Genomic DNA, 14,015 nt, shown 5'->3' with positions numbered 1-14,015 from the left:
GTGTAGGCCCTCTGTGGATCAGGGTTCATGTTTCCACCTAAGAATTGGCGCCTTTTATCCCTTCAGATGTACTATCATCTGAAGCAGTGATTGGCACTTACATCTTACATATGAGGGATCAGGTCTGAAGAGATTACCAAGGGAATCCTGATGCTATGGACAAGCTTTTGGGATACAAGGCCACAGTGTTTTAAACTTGTGCATCCATGACCCTCATCTTTATCACTCTGTTTTTCTACATTGTCCAGTAATTATTAGAAGGTCATGGTGTTTCAGAATACATAAATGAAATCTTATCTACGTGCTTGTTCTTGACTTAGGTATAAGTCTTTGTGGAGATAGTTTTGGTTTTGTTCTGCATCAGACTTCCAGACAGCTTAGTTTACCATCTTTAGGTGTCTGGTTGGTAGATGTGTTACTCCTGGATATGGTCTATTCCATGTCTGATATGAGAAAGCTTTGCTGATGGGTGGGAGGATTATGGACTACCAGTTGGCTACTGGTATAATATGCTTTGGGCACAGAGCAGGTTAAAATTCAGGAATCTTTTACCCTTGAAACAGAGACTAACTATAGCACTGTATCCAAAAGTCACAAACTGATATATGTAGGGTGATTCACCACAAGCATTCTGGTTTCCCATAGGAACTTTATCATTTGTCTCTCAGGTCTGAGTCTTCTCTTTTATATTTGGTGGCTAGAACTATTGACCCATTTGCACAAGGGATCGTTCCTAACCATGATCATATCAATGCATGGTATTTCTACATGCATTATCTTTGGGATAATAAAAACAGCCCAACTATGTGCCCAAGTTGTGTCTCACTCACCTCTTATACCCTCAAATGAATGAGTAGTCATCATTGAATGAAGCTGAACCAACTGAAGTGACCTAGGAGCCTCCTTACCTCATAGAGTGTGATGACCCCATTGGTCTCATTGGGAGGTTTCCACTGGATGTAGATCTTCTCCTCAAAGGGCCCGCCTTGGATGGACTCAAGAGGAACAGCTCCTGGAACTATAGAAGGAAAAAATTGTAAGCCTGATGTCACCTCCCACATCATTTCTCCATCTCTACTGACCAAGAACACAAATGTCAAACTTTCAATAAAAGACTAGACATTATATATTAGGACCGATGGCTGATACTATCTCTGGTCCAATATCTTGACTCTGCCATTGTAGCACGAAAATAGCCATGGATAATATGTAAATAAATATGGATGAATTTCGATAAAACTTAACAAAATCAGACAATGGGATGGATTTGACTCATAGACTGACAGTTTCTCATTCACTTACTGAAGAAGACTACTAATGAAGTAAACCTGATCAGTCACAGGGGATGTAAGTAGGTTTCAATCTGCTTTAGGACTGTGGTTTGATGTATGCAAAACTCAGTCCCCTGGCCCTGCCAAGTTTTCCCCAACTTTATAAAATGTTTCTTTGTTTTCTTAATTCCTAGATGTAGCAGTAACCGTGTGCCTAATTAGAACAATCTCATCTTGGTCCAAAAAGCCATCTGACTCATGCTGCTGTGTCTCTTAATCCCTTGTTGGGTAGATGTTTAAAATCTACTTGTTGGTTGGATGAAGGGGTAGATGTATGACTATGCCAGTATTTGGCCTTAATGAGTACACTTTTCCTGGGACTGCTTCTGTAATAAGCCAGTCTTTCCATCAGCATCTTCTAGCTAGTTCCAGCATCCTCACAAAACAATCTGGAAGATGCTGAGCCAGAAAATAAATGATTCCCAAAACTTCTACTTATAAGCCCTTAGGGAATGAAGAATTCATGTAAATCATTACCAAGTCTATTTATACTTCAGCATTATAAAAGCAGGTACCCTTACTTAGTGCTTACTCTTTGTTCAGAATTTTACATACGTTATTTCACTTAAGCTACAAAAGAGCTTTGCCTAGTGTATTATCTCCTTCATGCTGATAAAGGAAGTGAAGCTGTGAGGATGAAATAACTTGGTCAAGGTCATCCCACTCTTAAGTTGTAAAGAGGAAATGGAACACCTGTCTGTGAGCTTCAGAGCATATACTCTTAATCGTCATGCTATGCCTCTCTGGATAGAGCCTGAGCCATATGCTGCATTCAGTTCCCCACTGTCAAATTAAGATGCATTTAGGTTTCTCACATTATGGACATGATACATAAAATTTGTTGATAGTAAGAATATACAAAAAGATGTTCTGGTCTGCACCAGGTCCCCTGAATATATATGATAGCTTCAGTGTGGTGTTTTTGTGAGACCCCTGGGTGTGTGAGCCAGTGGCTCCTGGATTCTTGTATCTTCTCTCGGGCTTCCTTCCTTCTGTTGCTTTGTCTTGTCCAATTTTGATGAGGTTTTGGAATTTTATATTTCACTTTATTTTTTTTTAATCTCTTAGAAGCCTCTTCTTTTCTAATGAGAGACAGAAAGGGAGTGGGTCTGGATAGGAGGATAGGAGGAGCTGAGACGGGTAGAAGGAAAGGAAACTGTAATCAGGATATACAGCATGAGAAAAGAATCTATTTTCAACAAAAGGTGTGAGAGACATAAAAAATGAAAAACAAACAAACATAAATCTTAAAAGAAGATGAACAAAATCACTCATATCTAAATCCAAAGATAGATTTTCAGTATTGTATGGAAATATAGCTACATATAAATTTTTAAGATATATTTTTTTGAAATTAGTCAACCACATGTATGTCATATTTTATCTTTTTCTTAATTAGAAAATCATGAACATTAAAAATCCCTAAATTTCTCAATTTTTTTTTTTTTGAGATCAGACATTTTAATGGCCACTTGGAAGCATGTGACTGCTTTATGGCCATAGCAATTGTTCTTTCTTATTGAGTGTAAAGCTGGTTGAAATATTTCCTGATTATGGATTAACATGATTTATTTTTCAATTACCACATTAAGTACAGGTTTCCTTATGAGATGTTTATATGTTCTTTGCCGTTGAACATCCTTCCTCCATTTCCTGCCCCTGCCTGTGCCCTTATGCTTCTAGTGGCCCTGTTCATCTTCATGTTATATGTGTTGTGTTCCTTTCTTGTGTTCCTTACTTAAAATCCATATTTCCCCTCTCATGGGCCCCTTTGGAGAGGCAAGACTCTGACCAAAACTCACTCCCTCAAAAATGTACTCATAAAAATAAGATGCTCAGAGCTGTATACAAGAGATAGCATGTAATATCTGAAATTCTGTGCCTGGATCACCTGACTTAATATAATATTTTCCAGATCCATTCAAGGTCTTACAAATTTCACAATTTCAGATCTTTTGATGGGCATTCTTATACATAAGAAACTGTGTGCAACTTTGTTTGTGTCCTCAAGACAAATTAGTGGCAATTAATTTACTAGGCCTAAATAGATCTTATTTTTAGGGATTTTGACACATATTACCAGATTGCCTCCCAGAAAGTCTGTGTAAGTTTGGGTTCCTAACACAAGAATATGCCTAGGCTCAATTTCTGCCCACATTGACTATTTAAAAAATTAATTATATGTGCCATTTTTAGAACACTGGAAAACACGTTTTTTCACATTTAATTAGTCATTTGCATTGATTCTTTTAGGAACATGCGCTCAACACCCTGTGCTCATCTCCCTGTATGTGTATTCATTTTTGCTCACCTTTTATGGAATTGTCACTATCATCCCTTTGTAAAGATACACTTACATTTGCATAGCTTACAAATAGAATTTTTATTTCTGTTCCTTTTTTTGTTTTTGTTTTTTGAAACAGGGTTTCTCTGTATAGCCCTGGCTGTCCTGACACTCACTTTGTAGACCAGGTTGGCCTCAAACTCACAGCGATCTGCCTGTCTCTGCTGGGATTAAAGGTGTGCACTATTTTTGTTCTTTTTATAAATGCCAGATTTTCGCTTGCCTTTTAAAACTTTTAGGTAGCTAGAATCTTTTAAAATGAGTCAGACTTCTTATTGCTTCTTGCTAAGCCCCTCCCAACTCTGCAAGTATATCTTAATTAATGTGATGAGGGGACTGCTATCAATATTAGGGATATAAAAATAGCAAAGAGAAATGTGGCCAAATCCTCCTAAAGCTTGTGATCCAGGATGTAGACATGTGTTAAATAACTATACCCATAGATAATTTAATTTAAGGGTATATGGTACTAGAAGAACAATGAACAGAGAAAAGCTAGGCTAGCCAGCCAAAATATTGAGTGGCAAGTAAATTAGAGTTGATGGATATGTAGAAGTACCTAAGGTAAAGGCAGAGAGTATTGGAAGTATGGTAGATAGCTTTCTAAGGTCAAGAGTGGAAAGAGAAAAATCAGTTAGGAAGTCTGTAGTCATTTTGGAGACAAAGGATATTAACTTGCAGAAGGGCAAGGAGTATAGAAGAGAAATGAACTGTAGATTTCTGTCTTGCTAAACTAGCATGAATTGATGATGATGGATGAAGGCAAAGATGACAGGATTTATCAGGGAGGGCCCCAGCACTGTTAAATATAACTCAGAAATCAGACTGTTGTTCATATAGGGAAGTATCTTAAAGGATGACTAGTTTTGGAGAGGAATCTGGTACCTCTGCTTTTCTCAGACTTGAATAGCCATTGGAGAGACAAGACCGACGCCAATGTTTAGATATTGAAATTATGTCCTGGGAATAAGTCCAGCAGCAAGACTATAGGAAATAAGGGAAAGGCAGTCTCAGACTCAGCTAAGAGAAACTTGTCTCAACAATGAGGAGGAAAACACATGAGGACACTAGGAACCAATGAAGAGAGAAGCAACTAGGAAACCAGGGAGTTGAGTTGTCACTGCAGCAGCTATGGAGAGAGAGGAAGTTGGGAATGGACTGGTTAATAGTGATGGATATGGTTGAATGGTCAACTCAGAAGGCCTTGAGGTTGCTATTAATCTAGTCCAACACATATGGTTGGAGTAGTAATGCTTTAGGGAGACTGGTTCTAGAACACTAGCTGGAGAGGGCCAAAAAAGGAGAAGATGAGGTATGATGAGCAAAGACTTTTAGTTATGAAGGGCAAGGAAAAATAAAGACAACAGAGATAAGAAGTCGCGGGGGGGGGGGAGGATCCATTTCCAAAGATGGGAAGGGTCACCACATGGGTAGGCCAGTCAAAAATGATCCAAAAAGGGCCATGAGTTGGAAGTGTAGAAAAGAGAAAGGGGCTGATTTGGGAGTACTCTGAAAAGACAAGAGCAGGATTGGGTGAGTAAAAGTCCCTTTATCACTGTGAGAGGTTAAAAGAGGATAAACTGTTGGAGCTGCTTAGGCCAGGGAACTTCAGTATCCTAACAGCATCTTATTTCTCAAAATGGGGGATAACCTGTCTTTCAGGAGTGCAAGAGATTGGGGAGAGTTGAGACATTTGAATCATTGAGGAGTAGACAGTGAAATAAAGAGACAAATGGGGTTTCTACTGATTCATCTGAATGTCTCAAGATGGGGAGGGTTTGTCTAGTGGAAGAGGGACTATTGAGTAGCAGAGGGTTAGCTTGGCGAGAAAGTTCGAGGGATGGTGAAGGAAGAGGTTTGTCTGATGGGGGATATGGTGATGAAATTCAGCGAGTATCAGTAGGCTACCTCGCCTTTCCAGCTGATAAATTCTCTTTCTCATCACAGATCAGGCCAATAGAAAGTACCAATGAGTAATTATCTTATGACATTTTTATTGACTGATATGTTTTTTTGTTGTTGTTTTATATCTAATACTGTCATCCATTTGGAATTTATTTTCTACATTGTATACAGTAGAATAGAAAATTTACCCATAATTCTTCACTATGTTCTTAGGACAATTATTTGGCCAGTGAAAACTTTCCACTGTGATTTAACATGCTGCCTTTCCATGATGGGTTATTTTACAGCCTGGCATATGTTTTCAGCCTTCAGAGTCATAGCTCCTAGTATGACAGTGTCTCCCTATAGTTTCGGATGACATGTTTTAATACTTGGCAGAACAAGCACTTCTCTTTCATTATTATTCCTTTTCAATGCTTCTAGGGTATGGTTATCCACTGAGTCTTCAAGAAGAACATAAACTTGGAAATTTTAGTGCCTAGGGAGTCAGAGGTGAGAGGACAAGAGGCTCAAAGCCATCCTTGTCTACCTAACAGGTTTGATAGTAACCAAGGTTACATGAGATCTGGTATAAAAAAAAAAGTAGTCAGGAGAACTTAGAAATAATTTTATAAAATTTCAGAGCTATTCCAACAGAATTAATAGTTATTTAATTTATTTTTTATTTAAATTAAAAGTCTTATTTTACATATCAATTCCACCAATTCCAGTTCCCTCTCCCTCCCATCCTTCCATTTCCCCCTATTCCTCCCCCCATCCATCCCTTAGAGAGGGTGAGGCCTCCCATGGAAGATCATCAAAGTCTGTCACATCATTCAGGGCAAGACCAAGGCCCTTTCCCATGTACCTAGGGTGAGAGAGTATCCCTCTATAGGGAATGGGCTCCCACAGCTCATTCCTGCACTAGGGGCAAATATATGTTCCACTGCCAGAGGCCCCATAGACTGACTAGGCCTCCCAGCTGATACCCATTTTCAGGGGACCTTGTTTGGTTTTATGCAGGTTCCCCAACTGTCAGTCTAGGGTCCGTGAGTTCCCACTTGCTCAGGTCTGTTGTTTCTGTGGGTTTCCCCAGCATGGTCTTGACCTCTCTGTTCACCACTTCTCCCTCTCTCTCACTGGATTCCAGGATTTGATTTAGTGCTTAGCTGTGAATCTCTGCTTTTGCTTCCATCAGTTACTGGATGAGGACTCTAGCATGGCATTGAAGATAGTCATCAATTTCATTATAGGGGAAGAGCATTTAAGGTATCCTCTCCACTGTTGCTTAGGTTCTTAGTTGGGAGTCATCCTTGTGGATTCCTTGAGATTTCCCTAGTGCAGGTTTCTTGTTAAGCCTATAACAGCTCCCTCTATTAAGGTATCTCTTTTCTTGCTCTTCTTCTCTGTTCTTCCAAACTTGACCTTCCTGATCCTTTATGTTCTTCCACCCTCTTCTGCCTTCCTCTTTCTCCTATCTCCCTCTCTGCCATACTCCCAATTTACTCAGATCTTGTCCCTTTCCCCTTCTCAGGGAAAATGTATGTCTCTCTTAGGATCCTCCTTGTTTCCTAGCTTCTCTGGGGTTATGGATTGTACACTGGTTATCCTTTGTTCTATGTCTAATATTCACTTATAAGTGAAAACATACAATGTTTGCCTTTCTGTGTCTGGGTTACCTCACTCAGAATGGTATCTTCTACTTCCATCTATTTGCATGCGAATTTCAAGATGTCATTGATTCTTGTAGTTTTATTTTTCTCTTCTTTTGAGTGCAAAGGTCGTCTCTATATTCATGGGTTCTTCTACTCTGTAACACTACGCAAGTCTTCCCTCATTATTTCTTCTATTTGTGTCCCTTGTTTCCTACAAATTTCATTTTCGTAATTTTATTACTCTTTCTCTTATTTTGCATTATAATAAAAAGTTTCTCTTTTTCTTTGCAAAATGTAAACATGTAAAACTTGTCTGTGTTTACAGAATGATTATAAACTAATCACATGATAGATGATTCTATAAAAAGAAAGGTATTACACACTTCATGCCTCACCTCACTGGCTCCTTTTTTCCCCTTTATCATGAACATCAACATACCAGACACTACAGAGTTTCATGTTAATCACCGTAAATTCTTATTTGGAGTCACCAATACAAATGCATATCCCAGAACAATAGGTCATTTAGTTTTTCTTTCTTCCCTTATATACACAGAGCTGGTGATCCAAGACTTCCATTTATTATTCTAGGACATCTGGAGATCCATCAACTGTGTTTTATTACTCTTCAGTTCATGACTGTCATTTTTCCAGGTTTATCTTATCACTCTACTTCAGATTGAACACAGAGTTATTTCCAGATGGATCCTTCTTCTGTATGGCTCACATGACTATGCTGCCTTTTAAATCTGTTTCAATGTATACCAGATGCCATTAAGGTACACTCAAGGCTTTTGGCTACAGTTGAGAACCTTCTGGTAGAAGAAAAAGGGACTATAGTGCTCATCTTTAAGATTCTACCTATCTACACCCTGTGGACTTTTATCATCTGTTATTTGGGAGGTGGCTCAGAGGTCCAGGTTGGCTTTGAAGGGGCTGTCTTTCCCTTCTGAGCCAGTCAGACCTGCTTCAGGTGTGGTCTCCTTTTCTTACAGACAGGCTAAATTTGGCAGATGCTCTGGATGCCACTTCTTGGCGTGGTGCCTCGTGGTCCGCCCTTTGTCATCCCAGCACCCTCCAGTGCTTGAACAGTTTCTTTTTCAGCTCCATCCTGGGATGATTGATCAATCCTCACAGAGCATCCATAGCTGCCAAGGCATACTTTGAGATAGATGAACCAAAGGGCTTATCAGTCTACAGATGTCCTGAGTACTAGCAAATTGTTTTCCAAAGTGGTGACAAAATTGGGGCTCTCTTGTTCAGTGTCCTATAAGTTCCCATATTTCTATAACCTTAAAAACACTTGGCATTATCAGCTTTGAAAGCCTAGGTCACCTAGTAAGTGTAAATTACACTCCATAAAGATTTCTGTTTCTACCTATTTACTAATTAAGGTGAACATCTGTTAATATTTATTGGCTGTATTGCCTCTTTGTTGATTTACTGGTTCCTTTATTTCATAAACAAACCTTATATTTAAAGAAAAAACTCTTGGCTGGGCTACAGCTCAGGAGCAGAGTATATGCCTGTCACATTCAGAGCCCTGGGTTCTATCCCTAGCGTGTGACACACACACACACACACACACACACTACCACCACCACCAACAACAACAACATCAGGAAATCTCGCACTGTATGTCCTATATTTGCCTTTGGATATAGATCAGCTATTAATTTTAATATGATTGAATTTATCAGGGGCCTTCAATTTTTGTATGAGATTGAGAGAAAGGCAAACAGTAGCAGAAACTGTTGGTGTACCGACTCCATCTTCCTGAACAATGCACACACTCAAATACCTTGTTTTCTCTTTACCTAAGGCCATAGGCATAAACCTGGTAATACAGAGGGGAAGTAATGAGAGTATCGTTTCTAAAACATCTTTTAATCAGAAGAGAAAGTAAGGTGATGAACAGGTACCTATATTTCTTCACCATCAGTTTGATCACTCCACCTTCTACTGGCTCTAATAAAAGTCTTAAACACTGAAACCAGTGGTATGTATATGTGGGTGTTTGGGGCAGGTGTTAGTGATGATGATGAAGACAATTTCCAACACATGGTAGACTGATGCTGTTATCAATGGCTCTAAGCATGAGTCATTGGGAAAACAAAATTAGTAACTAAAAATGACATCTAAAAGAAACAATCAAATAAAAGTTTCTCTTTTTAAAACACTCATTGTATGGATTTACACTAATCTACCATGGAGAAAGAATGAAAGAATCAGTGGCTGTGTTTGGGCCACACTTTGAAGGGCACTGTTCTAAAACCTAGTGTTTGATGGAGTTGCTGGTTAACATGTGTCACCTTGATTCCATCTTCCCTTCCCTGACTCTCCCTCTCCATGTCCAGTGTGACCTCCTAAGTACTCTTCTATTGAAATCCTTATTGTAGATTTAGCTTCTGAGAAACCCAAACAAAGTAGTCATGTTGAAAAATACTCTCTGTCGTACTCCCTGGGTTGGCCCCTGATCCTTCTGCTCCTGTCTCCTGTCCCCATCGAGAGCACCCTTGGAGCTCTGATACACCCCCACCCATCCCCACCGCGAGCCTACCCCCCCTACCCTGTGCCCTACCCCACCCATGGTCCTGGCGCTCTGGCTGAGCACTGGGACAGAGGGTGGAGCCAACAGTCCACCCTATGGAGACTTCTAGGAGCAACTCTGAATAAAGGAGACCTGACTATCCACGCAGGACCACCCGTAATTTCCACCTGCTTGGTCTCTGACCCCACCTCCAGTCCTCTGCTGGAGTCCCAGGCCCCTCCCAGAGATCTGCCTATCTCTTCGGGACCACTGAGAGTACCTGCTGGCATCTTCAACTGTATCCTCATCCTTGACCCCATCCCTGGGTCTCTGTCTGTGGGGAAACCTCCTAGAGAGATTGGACCACACAGAGCTACAGATATTGAATCTCAGACCCACATAAGCCCACCGGGGTACCATAGAGAGAGGGGGAGACCCCGCCAACACCTACTGGAAGAAGCTATGGGAAGAAGGCAATACAAGAAACACCTAACAACAGAAAGACAAGCATGACACCACCAGAATCTAGGGAATCTACACCAACTAGAATGGAACACAACAACAAAGCAGAGGAAGCAGAAGGGAACTACTTAAAAATTACCATTATAAAAATGATAGAGGCCCTCAAAGAAGAAGTGAGAAAATCCCTTAAAAAATGGAGGAAAAAACAAACAAAAAAGTGAAAGAAATGAACAAATTCTTTAAGGAAAGTACAGAAAGCCAAGAAAAAACAATTAAGCAGGTGAAGGAAACAGTTCAAGACTTGAAAACTGAAATAGAGAAAATAAAGGCAGCACAAACTGAAGGAATGCTGGAAATAGAAAAACTGGGAAAAAATCGGCAACTACGGACACAAGCATAACCAACAGAATTCAAGAGATGGAAGAGAGAATCTCAGGCACAGAAGATAAACTAGAAGAAATAGATTCTTTGACAAAAGAAAATCACAAATCAAACAAATCATTAACACAAAAACATCCAGGAAATGTGGGACACCATGAAAAGGCCAAACCTAAGAATAATAGGCATAGAGGAAGGTGAGGAAGCTCAGCTCAAAGGTGCCGAAAACATACTCAACAAAATCATCGAGGAAAACTTTACAAATCTGAAGAAGGACATGCCCATGAAAGTACAAGAAGCATACCGAACCCCAAATAGGCTGGACCAAAGAAAAAAGACCCCTCGACATATAATAATCAAAACACCTAGCATACAGAATAAAGAAAGAATATTAAGAGCAGCGAAGGAAAAAGGACAGGTAACATATAAAGGCAGACCGATCAAAATTACACCTGACTTTTCCATGGAAACCTTCAAGGCCAGAAGGTCCTGGATAGATGTTCTAAAAGTATTAAGAAAACACAGATGCCAGCCTAGGCTACTATAACCAGCAAAACTCTCAATCACTATAGATGGAGAAAACAAGACATTTAATGACAAAACCAGATTTTCCCAATACGTATCTACAAATCCAGCCCTACAGAAAGTATTGGAAGGAAAATTCCAACCCAAGGAAGGTAACTACGCCCACAAAAATGTAGGCAACAGATAATCCAACTACACCAGAAACCAAGGGTAAAGCAGAACTAATATATTCACAAGACCACTGCCAACAACAAACCTAAATCAAACAAGCATCAACAATCAATGGTCATTACTCACCCTCAACATTAATGGTCTTAACTCACCTATAATAAGACACAGGCTAACAGAATGGATAAGAAGACAGAATCTATCCTTCTGCTGCATACAAGAAACACATCTAAGCTTCAAAGATAGACATTACCTCAGGGTAAAGGGTTGGGAAAAGATTTTCCAATCAAATGGAAATAAGAAGCAAGCAGGCGTAGCCATCCTAATATCTAACAAGTTAGACTTCAAACCAAAATTAGTCAAAAGAGATGAAGACGGTCATTTCATGTTCATCGCAGGAGAAATCCATCAACACTAAGTCTCAGTTCTGAACATCTATGCCCCTAATACAAAGTCACCCACATTTGTAAAAGAAACACTACTAAAACTCAAAGCTCATATAAAACCTCACACACTTATAGTGGGAGACTTCAGTACACCACTCTCAACACCAGACAGGACCACAAATCAGAAACTCAACAAAGAAACAAAAGAATTAACAGAAGTTATGTCTCAACTGGGGTTAACAGACATCTATAGAACATTCCATCCAAAGACAAAAGAATATAACTTCTTCTCTGCTCCACATGGAACCTTCTCTAAAATCGACCACATACTAGGTGACATAACAAACCTCAACAGATACAAGAGAATAGGCATAGTCCCCTGTATCTTATTGGACCACCATGCTTTAAAATTGGAATTCAACAAGAACACAAATAGCAGAAAACCTGCAAACTCATGGAAACTGAACAATGTGCAATTGCTCCACTCCTGGGTCAAAGAAGAAGTAAAGGAAGAAATTAAGGACTTCCTAATATTCAACGAGAATGAGGATACAACATACCTGAACTTATGGGACACCTTGAAAACAGTGCTATGAGGGAAGTTCATTGCACTAGGTGCCCATCTGAAGAAAATAGAGGATAGTCACATAAGAGAATTAACAGTGCAACTGAAAGCCTTAGTACAGAGAGAAGCGAATTCACCCCGTAGGAGTAGACGCCAGGAAATAATCAACTTGAGGACCAAAATCAACAAAATAGAAACCAGGAAAACAATACAAAAAATCAATGCAATGAAGAGTTGGCTTTTTGAGAAAATCAACAAGATAGACAAACCTTTATCAAAATTATTGAAAAAGCACAGAGAGAACATGCAAGGTAACAAAATCAAAAATGAAAAGGGGAACATAACAACAGACACAGAGGAAATCCAGACAATTTTCAGGTCATACTTTGAAAATCTGTATTCCACAAAAGTTGAAAATTGAAAGGAAATGGACAAATTTCTGGATAACTATCCCTTACCAAAATTAAATCAAGAACAGACAAACAACTTAAATAGACCTCTAACCCGCAATGAAATAGAAGCAGTCATCGAAAGCCTTCCAACCAAAAAAAGTCCAGGGCCAGATGGATTCAGCGCAGAATTCTACCAGACATTCAAGGAAAAACTAATACCACTACTCCTCAAACTGTTTCACAAGATAGAAACAGAAGGTTCATTGCCAAACTCTTTTTTATGAGGCCACAATAACCTTGGTACCCAAGCCTCACAAAGACACAACTAAGAAAGAAAACTACAGACCAATATCCCTGATGAACATCGATGCAAAAATACTCAATAAAATACTGGCAAACCGAATTCAAGAATACATCAGAGAAATCATCCACCATGATCAAGTAAGCTTCATCCCTGGAATTCAGGGATGGTTTAACATACAAAAATCTATCAACATGATCCACCATATAAACAAACAGAAAAAGAAAAACCATATGATTATCTCCCTAGATGCAGAAAAAGCCTTTGACAAAATTCAACACCCTTTCATGATAAAGGTATTGGAGAGGTCAGGGATAACAGGAACATACCTAAACATAAGAGCAATATACAGCAAAGCAACTGCCAACATCAAACTGAATGGAGAGAAACTTAAGCCAATTCCTCTAAAATCAGGAACAAGACAAGGCTGCCCTCTCTCTCCCTATCTCTTCAACATCGTACTAGAAGTTCTAGCTAATGCTATAAGACAACAAAAGGAGATCAAGGGGATCCATATTGGAAAGGAAGAAGTCAAACTGTCTCTATTTGCAGATGATATGATAGTTTACATAAGCGACCCAATAAACTCTACCAGGGAACTCCTACAGCTGATAAACACCTTCAGAAAACTAGCAGGATACAAGATAAACTCAAAAAAATCAGTAGCCCTACTTTTTTCAGATGACAAAGAGACAGAGAAAGAAATCAGAGAAACATCACCCTTTACAATAGCCACAAGCAACATAAAGTATCTTGGTGTAATGCTTACCAAACAAGTAAAAGACCTATATGATAAGAACTTTGTGATTCTAAAGAAAGAAATTAAAGAAGATACCAGAAAATGGAAAGATCTCCCATGCTCTTGGATAGGTAGGATAAACATAGTAAAAATGGCAATCTTGCCAAAAGCAATCTACAGATTCAATGCAATCACCATCAAAATCCCACCACAATCTTCACCAACCTTGAAAGGATAATAATCAACTTTATATGGAAAAACAAAAGACCAGGATAGCCAAAACAACCCTATACAATAAAAGAACTTCAGGAGGCATCACCATTCCTGACTTTAAGCTCTACTACAGAGCTATAGT

The 14,015-nt window shown here is 39.3% G+C and overlaps 1 protein-coding gene across 1 annotated transcript in view; it reads right to left on the bottom strand.

Moving 5' to 3' along the window:
* Positions 1 to 14,015, bottom strand: part of Ptprt (protein tyrosine phosphatase receptor type T) — a 1,080,054-nt gene that overhangs the window by 355,805 nt on the left and 710,234 nt on the right. Inside the window, exon 9 of the mRNA XM_051187222.1 lies at positions 909 to 1,018. Coding sequence (XP_051043179.1) covers positions 909 to 1,018 — 110 coding nt within the window. The remainder of the gene's footprint in view (positions 1 to 908; positions 1,019 to 14,015) is intronic.

Source organism: Phodopus roborovskii, unplaced genomic scaffold (genome assembly GCF_943737965.1).
Source record: "Phodopus roborovskii unplaced genomic scaffold, PHOROB, whole genome shotgun sequence".
Classification (NCBI taxonomy): Eukaryota; Metazoa; Chordata; class Mammalia; order Rodentia; family Cricetidae; genus Phodopus; species Phodopus roborovskii.
This window is presented reverse-complemented; position numbering and strand designations above follow the sequence as displayed.